At 35.2% G+C, this 16,326-nt stretch overlaps 1 protein-coding gene across 4 annotated transcripts in view; it reads left to right on the top strand.

The window, feature by feature from the left end:
• LOC135202375 (RNA-binding protein Musashi homolog Rbp6-like) overlaps positions 1 to 16,326 on the top strand; it is a 1,243,940-nt gene that overhangs the window by 322,132 nt on the left and 905,482 nt on the right. For all 4 annotated transcript variants that reach the window (XM_064231739.1, XM_064231737.1, XM_064231738.1 and 1 more), the window contains exons 4-5: positions 3,306 to 3,390; positions 11,637 to 11,678. In XM_064231739.1, coding sequence (XP_064087809.1) covers positions 3,306 to 3,390; positions 11,637 to 11,678 — 127 coding nt within the window. The remainder of the gene's footprint in view (positions 1 to 3,305; positions 3,391 to 11,636; positions 11,679 to 16,326) is intronic.

Raw genomic sequence — 16,326 nt, 5'->3', positions numbered from 1 at the left:
TGTGGAAAACCTAACGCTTACGATTTAAAGAACCTCTCCCCGCCCTCTCCCTTCCTCCCCAGCTTCCTTCTTGTAAAGATGCAATGCGAAGTATTCGTCCCTTCCACCGGTCATGGGAGGTAGGGCAGGTAGGTCCTTCTTCCTGCTTCCTTCTTCCTTTGTTTGTTTTTCGTTTTATCACTGCTGCTGCTGCTTCAACTCTTGGAAATATAAGCCAGTGATTGGGGTTCCTCTCGGGTATTCTGATTGAGTTGTTGTTGTGTCTAGAATTCTGTTTTTGTTTCGACTCGCCCGGTCCTGCTCCTTGTTGGGCTGTGAGGGAGGAGGCGCTTTGGTGCTGTAGGTGTTGGTGATGATGCTGGAGGAGTGGCGGTTGGTGTTGGTAATTCTGGTGGAGAAAGAGTCGTGACAATTCGCTGAGGGACCTTGGTTTTGTATCATTGGCATTTTTGTATATCTTGTTTGTCGTGTATGAATTGGCGTATAGACCAAACGAAGAATTATGGTAATTTTGCTAACTCCATAGTCAGTCATGATTAATTATTATCATTAATAATAATTATGAGCTTTTTACTAATGTACAGAATCTTTAGATGATTTTGCGTTTCATAGCAAAAATGTGGATATTTTTGATTGAGCTCTTTTTTTTTTTTTTTTTTTTTTAGAATTTGGAGAATTAGCATTGATTAGCAATGACAGAATTATTAATCGGAATATCAACGTCGACGATTGTAAGCTACATCAGTAAAGACGACATTCGTTTTATGACTAACAATGATAAATGATGGCGATAAAGGGGCATCGATGATGGTGATGGTGATGATTACTGCTGGTAATGATACTGGGTGATGACTCCATGCCCTTTTATTTTAGCATATTAAATTTTGTTATGATTTCTAGCGTAGCAAAACTAATTATTCCGACGGGCCAAAGCTCGGATATTTGGAAACGTCATTAAAAACTTTTGTATGTCGTTCTGCAGCGCTCTCTCTCTCTCTCTCCTCTCTCTCTCTCTCTCTCTCTCTCTCTCTCTCTCTCTCTCTCTCTCTCTCTTTGATATGGCGGAGAAGAGAGAGAGAGAGAGAGAGTGAAGAATACATTTGGTGATTCTTGTTTTATAACTTTTATTATCGCTTCTGTGAATACTAGGTCTGGCTAATTGATTGATTAATTGACCGCTGAATCCAGTTGCTTGATTGGATTACGTCTTACATATATGGTTGATTGAGATTGATGTTGTGCGCGGAGTCTTTTGCTAAGGTTATTTGGACCTCCAGGTATTTAGGAGCTTAGGAAAGTTTTGGGGGTGGTTAAAGCGCTCCCGGGCCGTTGGGTGACGACCAAGGGAGTTGCAGCAATCTTGGACACGGCTGGGCCTGGGTTTTGGGGAGTGGGGTAAGGGGAAGAGGAGGGGGAAGGTGTTTTAAGAGGGGTATGGGAAGGGATATTGACCTCAGGGTATGGGAGGGAAAATGGAATTGTAGAATGTTGATTGAAAGAATCTCTCTCTCTTCCCCATTTCTCTCATTTATCGTTAGTAGATATTATATATATATATATATATATATATATATATATATATATATATATATATATATATATAATTAAGTATATATATATATATATATATATATATATATATATATATATATGTATATATATATATATATATATATATATATATATAATATATATATATATATATATATATATATATATGTATACCTTACAGTAATGTTAAAAAAATAGGAAATTTTGGTTGTTTATTAAACAGAAATGCAGCAGCGATGGAGTTTTGGGCGGTTTAGAACGGCGAGAGCAAATATGATTTGACGAAGAGTCCACTACAAATCCTGTTTGATGATGGCTGATATGATGAATGTTGGGTCACTGGATAGTCACCCCCTCCCCCCACTTTTCTCTCTCTCTCTCTCTCCTTTTTTACGGATGCGCCTCCCTAGACACATAATCAGACCTTTGGGTGAAGCATTGATTGTAGGGTTTGGTCATGTTCGGAGAGAGAGAGAGACGTGGTGTGCAAAGTTTTGTAATGGTTTGTACCTCAAGGTAGAAGTGAATAGTGGACGTGTTATTGATTTTCATTTACTTCTTTAGATTGTCATTTAAAATTTTTTTTCATTATTTTTATCAATTGCAAGATCTAGAATTATTAATTTAGTATATTCTATTTCTACGCCTGTGGAATAGTCGATATTTCAGACGATGTTAGAAAGCAAGTGCATACTTGAGAAATCTGCGCAGGAACAGAGAGAGAGAGAGAGAGAGAAATAGGTCATATGGGAGTAGCAGTGCATTTTTTAAATTTCTTTATTTCGTGCTTGAAGGTAGGGAAAAAAAAAAGGACTGCAGAGGAGGAGGAGGGCGGGGCGGGTGTTGGGGGGAGGTTACCGTGGGGCACGCTTATCATAATTTATTCTCGGAGTGTGGTTTTTGCAAGAGGAGAGGCGAGGAAGAACGAGGGTTAATGATACTGTCTAAGAGTCGGCCGATGAATCACTTTGGATTTGCTTAAAGTTCAGCCGGTTTCTTTTTCTCGTTTCCTCTCTCGGCTCTTCCCTTTTATTTTCCCTGCCTTCCTACCCCTTTACTTTCTCCCCCCTCCTCCTCCTTTCCTCCTACCTCCTCCTCCTCCTCCTTGCCTTCCTCCAACCCTCCTCCTCCTCTCTGTATGCTGAAATGATTATTTTCACTGATAATTTATTTTGATTTAAGCAAAAATAAAATGCTTCATTGTTAGACATTTTATTTTTCAATTAATTTTGGATAATTGAGTGGCCTCTTGCTTAATAAAGTATTTATCTTTCTTCTGGAGAAATTTGTTGGAGTGAATGACACCATATTTGATATCTGCTTCATTTGATGGAGAAATTTGTCGGAAACATTTTTGCATTACAAATTCTTGCAACGCATCCAAGACTCTACCCTTCTCATTTCCGAGGTTTACGTTTTACGGCTCCTTTTGTTTTTATTCTTATAAAACTTTAGGTATGTACTTATCTTCTGAAACTGAGCCTAAAACTAAGTAATTTTTAACAGTAATTCAGATTCAGATTGTATGCTAGGTCTTTCTGTCATTCAGTGCGAAATATTTTCATGTTTCGAAAGCTTTCTTTACATGAAGTATTAATTAATTGTACTGAATGTGGGCAAATGACAAAGAAAGCATCGTCTATACATTACTTGTATTTTTGTCTTTCATGTACAAATTGTACATTATAACTTTTTTTTATTTTTTTCATTTTAATTTTCATGCATTAATGTTCTTTTATTTTGTCTCTTTACAGAGGGTTCGGATTTGTTACCTTCAGTGATCCTTCGAGCGTAGATAAGGTGTTGGCCCTCGCCACACACGAACTCGACGGTAAAAAGGTGAGTTCTTCTTTTTTTATCCAAATACTTTCATTTCTACGTAATTTTTTTTTCCTACCTATTTTTATTCCTAGCAATATTTATAAGATTTGATAATGCTTGTGTAATTGTTTCTAAAGTTCACTTATATTTTGTAATTTTTTTTTTTAATCGGAGTAGAAATTGGAAATGAATTGATATTTTTTCTTTTTGTCCAGATGAGGATTCGAAGTTATGTATTTCTTTCCGTTTTTCTGAAAAACTCTCGCTGAAAGAAAGGTTTTAGGTTAATTTTTTTTGTTTTTATCATATGCACCAGAAAAAGTATTGCGGGAACATGATGCACGTTTTGTAAAAGAGAAAATTGCGGAAATATTTTATTTTAAATGTTGTTATTTGCATAAGTCTAGGTACACTTCTGTTGTTTTATTTGCAGATGTGTCTATTTTCCTAAGCTGTTCTGATTCTCTCTCTCTCTCTCTCTCTCTCTCTCTCTCTCTCTCTCTCTCTCTCTCTCTCTCTCTCTCTCTCTCTCTCTCCTCACAAACACAATGTTCATATAGCAAAAATGTAACCGAAAAAAGTTTTGCTTGTACAATGGTATGAGTTGAATAAATTTTACGTTCATATCCACAGCAGTGGCCCCCGTGTGGCAAAATTGACACCAGAAACCATTAGAATCAGTCAGGGAGAATTAACACGCCATCGTAAACGTTACCCAGGAAATTGCGGTCTGCAAAAAAAAAAAAAAAAAAAAAAAAATGGTTGTGATATAGCCTAGAGTAGAATGAAGTGAGAATTATATAAATGAGATAAGATTAGGTTTAGGTTTAGAATATTACGCCATGTTGATGTTTGTGCATCTTTAATGTTGGATTAGCTCGAGACATGTTTTTATGATCGCTTTATGCGTATACATTATTTATGCTTCTTTGTACCCTGAGAATACCTGTAAACCTTTGTTGCTGTAGGCGAGGATAATTTGCAAAGGTTACGAAATCTTGAATTTAGATTGTTTTTAAACAAATCAGATTTGATCTTTTTATATGCATAACGCATACCCTTTAGTAACTGTTGGATGCATATGAAGAATATTTAATGAATATTAGGTAAGCGAGAGTTTATGGCCTATTGTTGGTGAATGTGGGATCAAAACGTTTTAAATGATTTTTAAATACGCGTAACAAAATTGTTTTCATGACTGACGCAATTTAATGAAAATGTGACATATTTTATTGAATTATCAGTTCATTTCAAAGAGAATTTTGCTTTTTCCAATATACTTAGTACAGGCAATTATATATATAAATATAGTAAATATATATATATATATATATATATATATATATATATATATATATATATATATATATATATATATATATATATGTATATATATATATATATATATATATATATATATATATATATATATATATATATTATATATATATATATATATTATAATTATATATATAATTGCCTTGTACTGAGTATATTGATCGAAGTAAAAACAAGATTATGTGTTGGTTATTAAAACCAAGTTAGACTATAATTCGAAAATTCTTTTTTTTTTATCGTAGTTTTCTTGCGGGTTAAGGATTATTTCTCTGTTTCGGCAAAACTAATTCATTTTCGTGCTCACGAGATTACAGCATTTTTGGGGGATAGTGATCACGCATACACGTCACAGTTCTTTATTTCAGTTGTTCCTCGTTTTGATTCGTCTTTCTTTTCCATTAAAAGAGAAAAAAAAAAGGTATTCAGATAATCCGATCATGATGTTTTTGTATTACCGGTTCGCATTTTTTTTTTTTTTCCTTTTTTTTAGTAACACGTATTATGAACGAAATGAGTACACCTCTGGAATTTTCTTCCCTCTACTTTCCATGACGCGTCTGTAGCCTGCTATTATTTATTTCAATTATTGATTATTATCCTCCTTTTCCTTCTTTTTTCTTTTCGATCAAAGAAGGTTTTCAGATAATCCGAAAAGGGTGTTTCGATGCATAGCTTCATTTCCTAGTATTTATTATAAAAAGGTAATATGAACGAAATGCGTAAACTTTCGGAACTCTCCTCCTTCTCTTTTCTTGCAAGTCTTCGTCTTTTTTAAAAAATGATTTGTCCGTCTTCTGGGCCTTCACATTGGGAATGTAAAAATGAATGCTGTCTATTATGACGACGATATATATAGTTTTCTAATTGAAAAATTAGATTTATAATTTTCTCTATAACTCGGAGAGCACAGCAGACAACAAATTACAATTTAGGTTTTTTTTAATTTATTTAGTAAAAGAGATTCTACAGCAAAACATTTTTGGTAAAAGAGACTACAGCAAAATAAATAACTGATGCATTCTAAATTTAGCAATTAGCGGATTCCCACGTTTTATTGTTTATCTTGTAGCAATTTTTCTTACATTCATTTTCTTCACATCCCAGTGTAAATTCTTATTATCCTTACTTATTTTCGAAGGGTTTAAAGTTTTTCGCTTTCTGTTCCTCAAATCTAGAGCAATCGGAGCTCCGCCTCCTCCGTATTGGTCGTAGTTCTTCTTAATTAACCCCCCCACCATTCTCCCTTCCCTTACCCCCCCCCCCCCCCCTTCCTCCCCTTGACATCCCGCCTCCTATCGTGGTAATCTCCCTCCACTGAATTCTCATTTACTGAAAACAGCACCTCCATCTTCATATTCCCCATTATACCCCTCCCTGTTCTCTCCCACCCCTGCCCATTCCCCACCAACCCATACCCGTCCTTCTCCTCCCCCTTCCCCATCTCCCTCACCCCCTCCCTCCTCCATTTCCGTGGCCAACCCCTTCTACTCGTAGTATATCAGAGCAATAACCAATTTCCCCTCTTCACCTCTATCACCCCTCCTCCCCTTCTCCTCCCCTTCCTTATGAGGGTAGGGGGGATGTCTCCTATGCTTTTTACCTCAGACAAAGCTAACGGAGATTGCGATGTTCGTTCTTAAAGTAACGGTAGAAGGGGAAAAACGAACGAGTGGTACGAGTTGATAATTGTTGTACCCTCATTAGATGGATAAATGGGAGAGGACGACGTGCTATTCTCTCTCTCTCTCTCTCTCTCTCTGGCGTGGGAAGCATCTAGCACCACTTGAGAAGATGCTGCATCAGTTTTGTCCTCCTAATGGCGGTTAATTGATCCATTTGCCTGAGTGATACTTGAGCGGTTGATTAACCATTTTTGTGTGTGACCGTGTGATTGCTGAACTGTTCTCTCTCTCTCTCTCTCTCTCTCTCTCTCTCTCTCTCTCCTCTCTCTCTGTTAATGTACCATTTTGTTAGTCAGATTGCTTTATTATTTACTATAAAGGTTCGTTTAGAATAACATTGTTTTCGGGAAAGTTATATAATGGTCATAAAACGCAGTGTTTATTTAATATCTACTGAAGGTAGATTTATTTCAGTTTCGAAGAAGACAAATTTTTTTTTTTGTAGATTTGCCATTTATTTTAAAATGGATCCCTCTTGAGGGAAAAAAAAAAAAAAACACACACACACACACTGAAGAGTAAATATCCACTACATTAGATATGTAGTGGTAGTTCTAAACCGTATACGCACCTCGTGTCATTCACCTCTATCTTTCGAGTACTTTCACTTCCTAGGTAAAATGCTCTTGTTTTTCAATAACTTAACTTCATTTCCATGTTGTGTATGTAGATATAAGTGTGTATATATGTATGTATATGTATGAATGTATGTATGTATGCATATACTATAATACGTGTGTGTGTGTGTGTGTGTGTGTGTGTGTGTGTGTGTTTTAAGTCAAGTGCTTTAATTTCAGTCAGTGATTTAAATTCTCTCTCTCTCTCTCTCTCTCTCTCTCTCTCTCTCTCTCTCTCTCTGCTCCTCGCTTTCATGTGTGTGTCCCGTGTCATGTATAGTTGGATTATTCATAGCTGTGCATGTGAGGGAATATGTTAGCATCAACGTGGACACAAGTAAAGCTTGTTTCCAGTCGAAGTCTTGTTCCAGATTAGCTTTGAGTTGTGGTCAACAGACGCACTTTCATACAAGAAAGAAAAGCCCCAGATATTCTGAGGAATCGCCTTCCAGCATCGCTCAATGATATTCGGAAGACGAGAAACTTCAGAAAATATATGCTTTGGCTTCGATTTTTGCTCGACAATGTTGTATTTACTACACAAGTTGTTCCGTTTGAATGGAAATTGGGTTATTTTTGGTTCTTCCGTCTTTTTCACTGGAAAATCAGTAGCATAAAAGATTCAGGCAGTAAGGTTTGAACTGAAGATAGGTCATTTTATTATTTCATTCATGTGTAGAACCAATGACTTACATTGCGTATAACTTCAAAGGTTATAACGAAAAGTAAATTGTGTAATGTTTAATGTTATACAAAGCCTTTGATTTTTAATGATATTAAAGATGGTTTTTTAAACCTGCATTGGTAAAATCTGCGAACGCATATATGTTGACGTGGTTTCGTAGTATTTTGCAATGAAGTTTGGTATTTATGTAAAACATCCGGTGGATTAATCCCAACCCTTAAACTGTTATTTTTTAGTGTTTAGAGAAAACAGGAATCCACGAAGAGAAATTAGCATGAAAGCTCAAATAAACATCCTAGTCAAGTTTTTATAAATGTTTATGTTTTGTATAGAAAAACCAATGCAAAATTTCAAATAATTTTTTTTTAATAAGTATCAACACAGAGGAAAACGCTCCACCGTTTCTCATAAAATCTGTCAGACATTCTTAGTTATACATCAGTTCACATATTCAGCTTCTTTATTTCCCAGCCCGATGAAAATGGTGAGATCTATAACATAACGAAACACTGAGGAAAAAATAGATAAAAAAGTATCTTTTTTTTTAGTCATATAATCAGTTCATAAATTCATCATCTTTATTTCTTTAACTCGATGATGATGACGACGATGATATCTCGGGTAGAATGAAACATTGCGGCCACAGATAAAAAAAATTACATTTGGCACAACCAAACGAAATTCGTCTCACAAAATTTTGGCCTCTTACCCTAGTACTTTTCTCTGTTTTACTGCGAAGCTTGCTAGGTGGACGGTCTCGGTACACCCAACGTCTAAGAGAGCAAGCTTATAACCCTGACGGGATAATCCTAAAGTCTTGGCCATTGTTAGGTAAAGTTAGACTAGTCTGACATTGATGGTGGCGCTCTGAAATAGACCTAAAGGGGAAGTAGAGAGAGAGAGAGAGAGAGAGAGAGAGAGAAGAGAGAGAAGAGAGAGAACTGCTGGAGGTTTGAGGTATTGCTGTGAGAGATAATGGTGTTTTGAGGTAGTATACCTCCTGAGTGAAAGGGTTTAGATGAGTGACATCTATGGAAAAGTTAGAAGTATTGCTGAGGAAGAGAGAGAGAGAGAGAGAGAGAGAGAGAGAGAGAGAGAGAGAGAGAGATTAAATCTTACATTAACTATCAGAGGAATTTTATTTCAAATGAGAGAGAGGGAAATAAGAGGGGGGCGAGAGGGAGAGAGAGCACCCTAAACTGAAATAACCCTCAGATGCATATTTCAGTTAAGAGAGAGAGAGAGAGAGAGAGAGAGAGAGAGAGCTCCCTAAACTGAAATAAACCCTCAGATGCTATTTCAAAATGAGAGCGAGAGAGAGAGAGAGAGAGAGAGAGAGAGAGAGAGAGAGAGAGAGAGAGAGGTGGGGGTTTGGGGGAAGAGCGCTGTGCAGAGTGAAGGAATGCACTCACCTACTGCTGCTCTTCAATCCATCAAATGCAGGCATGCACGGATAAGACACTTGCATTAGGCGGTTCCTGATTTTTTCTTCTTGGATTCCTGGCATTGAAGGGCGGGCGTGAGGGACCGCAAAGGGCTTCTGGGGTTCCTCCTGAAGGTCATGTGCCCTCGTTGATTGCTGCTCGAGTCTTTTGTGCTCATTTCAATACCGCATTGAGGGGCTCTGCTTGGGAGTCTTATGCATGTATATGTATGTATGTGTGTGTTTGTATATATATATATATATATATATATATATATATATATATATATATATATATATATTGTGCATTATATACGTATATAATACACATATATGTATCTATAATATATATATAGTATATATATATATATATATATATATATAATATATAAAAATATATAATATTTATTTTATATAAAAAAGTTAAAAGGCCTATAAAACATGAACGTTGGAACCATATAATTTGGGCACTTCTCTCTGTGCCCTTGTTCATTGGCAAGATATGGACAGACCATATATTACCGAGTGTATATGTGTATGTATATTATATATATATTTATATATTTATATATATATATGTATATATATATATACACACACACACAAAGCATATGCATTATACTCCTGTAACATATCGCCTGTCCATATCTTACCAGTGAACAAGGGCACAGTGGGAAGTACCCGAACGATGTGGTTGCAACGTTCAAGTAGTGTTTTACGGGCTTTTTATCTTCATATTATAATGTTGCATTACAGTAAAAGACATTATATATATCAATGTATATCTTTTTTCGTTGCTTTAGGGGTTTTTAGGCATTCATTTCTCATGGAAATCTCGGCTTCTTGGCCTATGACTTTTGCTACGTACTATGCCATCTTTGTATGTTTTCGTTCTCCATAAATCCTGTCTCATGTATCCTTAGATTATTAACTATTAACTGTTTAAATAATAGATATGTGAACTACATTCCTTTGATAGTCGTAAATAATTGATATGTGAACTACATTCCTTTGATAGTCGAAACGAATTGAGACATTTGTCATGCAAACTCTTGAGAAACGGCCAGAATGGTAAGATACGTATTTATTTTTCCATTTATCTATTTATTTACTAATCTGTATCCTTTACCTGCGGTTACGTCTTTCTAATCAACACTATGATCTTTGGAAGATTGAATTTCAAGTCAATGGCTCTTGTGGGCATGTTCCTTATGAATAAGGTTCATCTTCTGACTAACAACAATAATAAAAACAGCAGCAATAATAATAATAATAATAATAATAATAATAATAATAATAATAATAATAATAATAATAATAATATGTCAAGAGTAGAAAGATCCACTTACGAAACACTGCTTTGACAGACAACCAGCAAATGACTATGCTTCCCTTTGAAACGAATTTTTCACGTGGAAAGACGCGTGATAATTGTCTTGCATTTTTATTGCGACAACTTCTTGACTTTCGTGTCATTAGGTAAAAAGAATATTTACCTATTTTCTTCAACATGAAGAAAGAAAAGTTGTCGTGACTTTATTGGTTCCGAATTCCCCTTGGGCCATTGCAAAGGTGAAACATCAGTTACCTGTCGTCTTCGGTGATGTCAACCGCCGAAAATCGCAGCCCTTACTTCTTATCAAGAGTTATATATGACGACTAGATCTCACAGTTTTGTCATGTTTCACTTTTTTCCATCTTTTACAATGCAGGCTTGTGAAAGGCATATTTTCTTTTGTCTGTGTAGTGTAAGTGGGTAAGCGTACTTGTAGTTGCTAAGTGTGTTCTGCAGTGCAGTAATTCTTATTGTCTTTTTTTTTATCAGTGTTTAATTGATATCTGTTTGCCCGTGTCTAATTCTGATATATATATATATATATATATATATATATATATATATATATATATATATATATATATATATATATATATTATATTATTATTATTATTATTATTATTATTATTATTATTATTATTATTATTATATTATATTGTATATGTGTAATATGCTTTTATATATTGAATATATTTTGGACCTGATCCTAAAGGAGATAAAATGCCACTATCTTTGGAAAATCGTATTATCCTTTAGATATAAGTTTTAAAAAAGATTCTCGTGAACTAGGTACTTTGATTTTCTTTGCATGTTAATACGTGAACGTTGAATTCACTCAGCTGAGTGCTAGCTTACATTTCGTGAAATTGAAAGCATTAAAGATGCATCAATAACAACAGCAATTACTACTAATGCTATTCATACTAATGGTACTGCTTTTGCAGCTTTTACTTTTTTTATCTTTTATTTTCATTATTGTTCATGTGTTTGATTCAAGTGAGGACTTTTCATAAAGTTGTGACGCTTAAACTAAGTGATTTTTGGAAATATTTGTCTGTTTACGTTTAAAAGAATTTAGAGAGAGAGAGAGAGAGAGAGAGAGAGAGAGAGAGAGAGAGAGAGAGAGAGAGAGATTTGAATTTTTCATGGCCATGACTCAATGTTCCGTTTGATTTTCTTGCAGATCGATCCGAAAGTTGCCTTTCCCCGACGTGCTCATCCAAAGGTAAGTAGGAGACGATATTGTTCGTTTACTTATTACTCGACAGAATTATGTATTTTATGTATACAGTCATTTATACATTCGTCCAGTGGGTACTGAGTTTAACTTAAACGTAATGGACATATGTCTGTGTTGAAATGAAATAGAGGTGTAACGCCAAACACGAATGTGTATTTGTGATTGCAAGTTCTCAAAGACGTGTGGTTCGCAACTCTATGATTCGATATATGATTAGAATCAATACATTTATTGTAGAATGCCTGAAAGTAACAAGCAGTTACGAAAAAGGTCATGATATATAACTATATATATATATATATATATATATATATATATATATAATATATATATATATATATATATATATATATATATATATATATATATATGACACGCTACTACATTCTTACCGCTAATTCACAGATAAAACAATATTGGTACAGTTTTTCTTTATCGCTATATTTCCCAATAAAAGACCATTGTTAGGAAAGTGATTTTAGTGGTTATTGGCAAAAGGATTCCGGCCTTTGTGCGAAAAGGACTTAAAAGCTACATTTCCGAACCCGCCTCGTTGAAGTTTTTTTTTTTTTTTTTTTTTTTTTCTCGGGCGGGGGCTTTCCTTGCGTGTTCGATAATCCCTAATAATCCCTTAATAATCCTTTAATAATCCGTCCCAGGTATTCGTAGGAATTCTGGCGACCTTCCCTAATCCCTTAGAATTACTTGTAGGGATTTTTGTCGTAGGATTCGAGGTCCAAATCCTCCTGTGACGTGGCAATTGGTCTTATTTCAAATTCTGGTTTTCCTCCAGGACTCGGCGTCTGCTGGTTAGCACTTTTATGGCGCGGCCGTTCTGACACACTCGGCCTGGGCGGTTTTCCCTTCATGCCGTTTCTTGATCTTTGCTGCATTACAGTTTTTCCTCTTTGATTCGGTATTAAGTAGGTCGAGTTTATTTCCACTGGGTCAGTTCGTCTGTTTAGTGATGTTTATCTTTTCGATGAGCTTCGAATGAATTATATAGTCTTTTTTTTTTTTTCAAGAGCATTTTCCTAGAATCATTCCCTTTTTTTTTTCGAAAAAAAAAGATTAGCGAGACCTATTGAAATATATATATATATATATATATATATATATATATATTTTTGGTGATTTTCTCTCTTATATATCTTTTTATCTCTTCGACAGGAATAAATGCAAATCCTACGAATATCTATGTCCTTACTTAGGCTAACGAGAGCGGGTCGACAGACCAATGAATAATTAATCTGAATGGATAATCGAGTCCAGAAAGAAAAGATTAAGGCTCTCTCATAGGCCTATCTTAAGTGGTTCTGAAAATACGTTCGCCCAGACTTCCATACAGGCGTCTAGGTGTATACAAGGTCCTTGGGTGTACGAGTGTATTTATGGAATGTCAGTGATGAATAGTGTAATGCTAAACATTTATGGTGATAATTGCTACCGCTTGGTTGTTTTATGTATATGCGTACTATATATATATATATATATATATATATATATATATATATATATATATATATATATATATATATATATATATATTTATAAGGCCCAATAAAACACTCTGGGTTAATACTAAGGGCTATATTTCGGTGGACTGACTCCCACCGTTATCACGATTTGATAATGGTGAAGTCACTTCTACGAAATATAGCCCTTAGCTTTAAACCAGTGCTTTAATGGGCTTTTTATACTTGAAACGTATCCTGTTGTAACAGAAGAATTTTTTATTACTTATATATATATATATTGTTTATGTGTGTATGCATATATATATATATATGTGTGTGTGTGTGTGTGTGTGTGTGTGTGTGTGAAAGAATAACTCGATCACGAAGTATATAAACCGTGATGCTATGTATAAATAATGGTGATGTATGTATTTATGTGTATGTATGTTTCTTCGTTTATATATGACAAAAATATGTAAATAACGTATATGGTTTTGAAGATTTTCACCCGAAAAGCGTAGGGTGCTGTACGTTTGTATGGGCAAATGACAGACTTTATTTCTTAGACACACACACACACACACACACACACACACACACACACACATATATATATATATATATATATATATATATATATATATATATATATATATACATATATATATATATATATATATATATATATTATATATATATATATATATATATATATATATATATATAAAACCAAGTCCCAGACGCTTGGAGATAAACCCGAAGAAGGACGGAATTGAAACGCGGCCTCCTCCGTTCCGTTATGGAATGCTCGCCCAGTGGGATTCTCTTAATTGCCTTAATGACTGTCATTAGCGTCCGCCATTAGTGAAAAAGGCGTAGTTACGTACCAGACGTGGCTCTTGACAAACGACTTCTCTTCTTTAACTAAAACCTTATGCTCTCTAGCTCCTCTCCTCTCTTCTCCACTCCTCTCCCTAGGATAGGGGTCTAGATGATGAGACGTGGGTTCTGATGAGACGATATGAAGTATATGTAGACTTCCTACGAAAATTGGGACGAGTTTGGTGGTACCTGTATCTGGAAGGTTTTAGGGGAACTTGTGGTTGGGTGGTAGGTGTGCTTGGCTTACTTTGATATCCAATTCGCTCTAACTTGGAATTAATATATTTTCATGTAGTATGTTAACCGAAGGGGACTTTTTTACTTAATGATAAGTCCAACCTATCGTGGGTTCGAACCAGCGCCCAGCGGACAGAGGAGAAATCTTGACTTCAGTGAAGTTAACGACTGGGCCAACATATATGAAAATATATTAATTCCGAGGTAGAGCAATTTGGATATTAAAGGACTCTTGTAGCTCGATGTATGTAATAAATCACGGTGATGTAATAAAAATTCATATATATATATATATATATATATATATATATATATATATATATATATATATATTTATATTGCCCGTGAACCAGCTTAGAAAAAAAAGAGACTATAAGCAGGCAAAATGACATTTCAAGAAGGTTAACTTTAGATCTGAGACAGAGTCGAAAAAATGTTTAATTTTTCCTAAGTTCAAAGAACGTTTAGATTTATATCAGAATAAGTGTTGCTGAGGTTGGGTATTAATTATTATATCCCTTGCATTTTATATTAACACCAAGTTGTCATGTTACTGTATATATAAAGCCAGTAATATGGGTCTGATATCATTATGATCATGTGTAACAAACTTTCTCAAGTGCATATTTCTTCCTTAAGATTCTTAAAATCGTTAGTCATTAATTTGTGTGTTGTTCATGAAAATTCTCTCTCTCTCTCTCTCTCTCTCTCTCTCTCTCTCTCTCTCTCTCTCTCATACACACACACACACACACAAACTTTACATATGGGAATTTCCTGCGACCTTTAGAGGTAAAAGTGACAGTCACCTTAAAAGTCCCCATATTTTTTATTGACTACGAAAACTGGCCAGTCACCGAGAGAGAGAGAGAGAGTGAGAGAGAGAGAGAGAGAGAGAGAGAGAGAGAGAGTGGCAAAGGTGAAAGAGGGAGGAAGATGAGGAGTCGTGGAGTTGTTACAGTTGACAATGGAAAAGAGACCTTGGGAATTCTGAAGAGGTAAAATGAACAGCGTCGAGGGATTAGGCGCCAGGTCACCGTGTAATTGGTGTGATTTACGATGGAGAGAGAGAGAGAGAGAGAGAGAGAGAGAGAGAGAGAGAGAATCATTGACATGAAAGAAGGCTATGGAAAGCACCGACATCAAGTTCGGGAGTAGTTGTTAAAAGGAACAAATGATCCTCGTAGGTGTAGCTACCCCCCCACCCCTCCTCTCTGTGTGTGTGTGTGTGTGTGTGTGTGTGTGTGTGTGTTTGAAATCTTGTTTTATCCTTGCATTGTTGATATAATGCTATATATGCGTGTTTTCTTACCAAGAGAAGAAATGTCAAGGAATCTAAACAAGTATCACTGCGTTTGTGTTGAATTTCAGTTTATACATACATATGTATATGTATATATATATATATATATATATATATATATATATATATATATATATATTATATATATATATATATATATATACACGCAGATGAATTCATGGTAGCACCGCACAGGTCGTACATAAAATGAAGTATATACGGAGTAAATGTCATGTCCCCCACCCATGCCATTCTTTAGAGGGCTTGACAGTGACGAATGATTTGCATGACAGGCAACCCTCTTTAAAGAAAGAAAATAACAATAACAGTAGTAAATGGACGATGAGACCGCTCGTGGTGGCCCTATTGCAGATGCCTTCGGATTCTGGGAAACGTGATTTTTTGTGGCCCGTTGATGACAGACGGCTTCAGTTACTGAGAACCAGTTGACATTAATTGATTTCGTTCACGTTCTGTCTCAGGGTCATTGGCTGGAGCTTCTTGGAATAAGGTCGAACGCTTATGCTCTGACTCTGCAGAAGCTCAGTGAGTGAGTCTGTGCACATACTTCCACTCCCACACCCACACCCACACCCACACCTCTCACGTGCCTGGATTGAAATATATATATATATATATATATATATATATATATATATATATATATATATATATATATATATACATATATAATGTATGTGTGTGTGTGTTTGCCTTTGCATTTACTTGTGTATATATATATATATATATATAT

This window comes from Macrobrachium nipponense, chromosome 30 (assembly GCF_015104395.2).
Source record: "Macrobrachium nipponense isolate FS-2020 chromosome 30, ASM1510439v2, whole genome shotgun sequence".
In the NCBI taxonomy this organism is placed as follows: Eukaryota; Metazoa; Arthropoda; class Malacostraca; order Decapoda; family Palaemonidae; genus Macrobrachium; species Macrobrachium nipponense.
The sequence above is the reverse complement of the archived record's forward strand: the minus strand, read 5'-3'. Positions and strand labels throughout refer to the sequence as shown.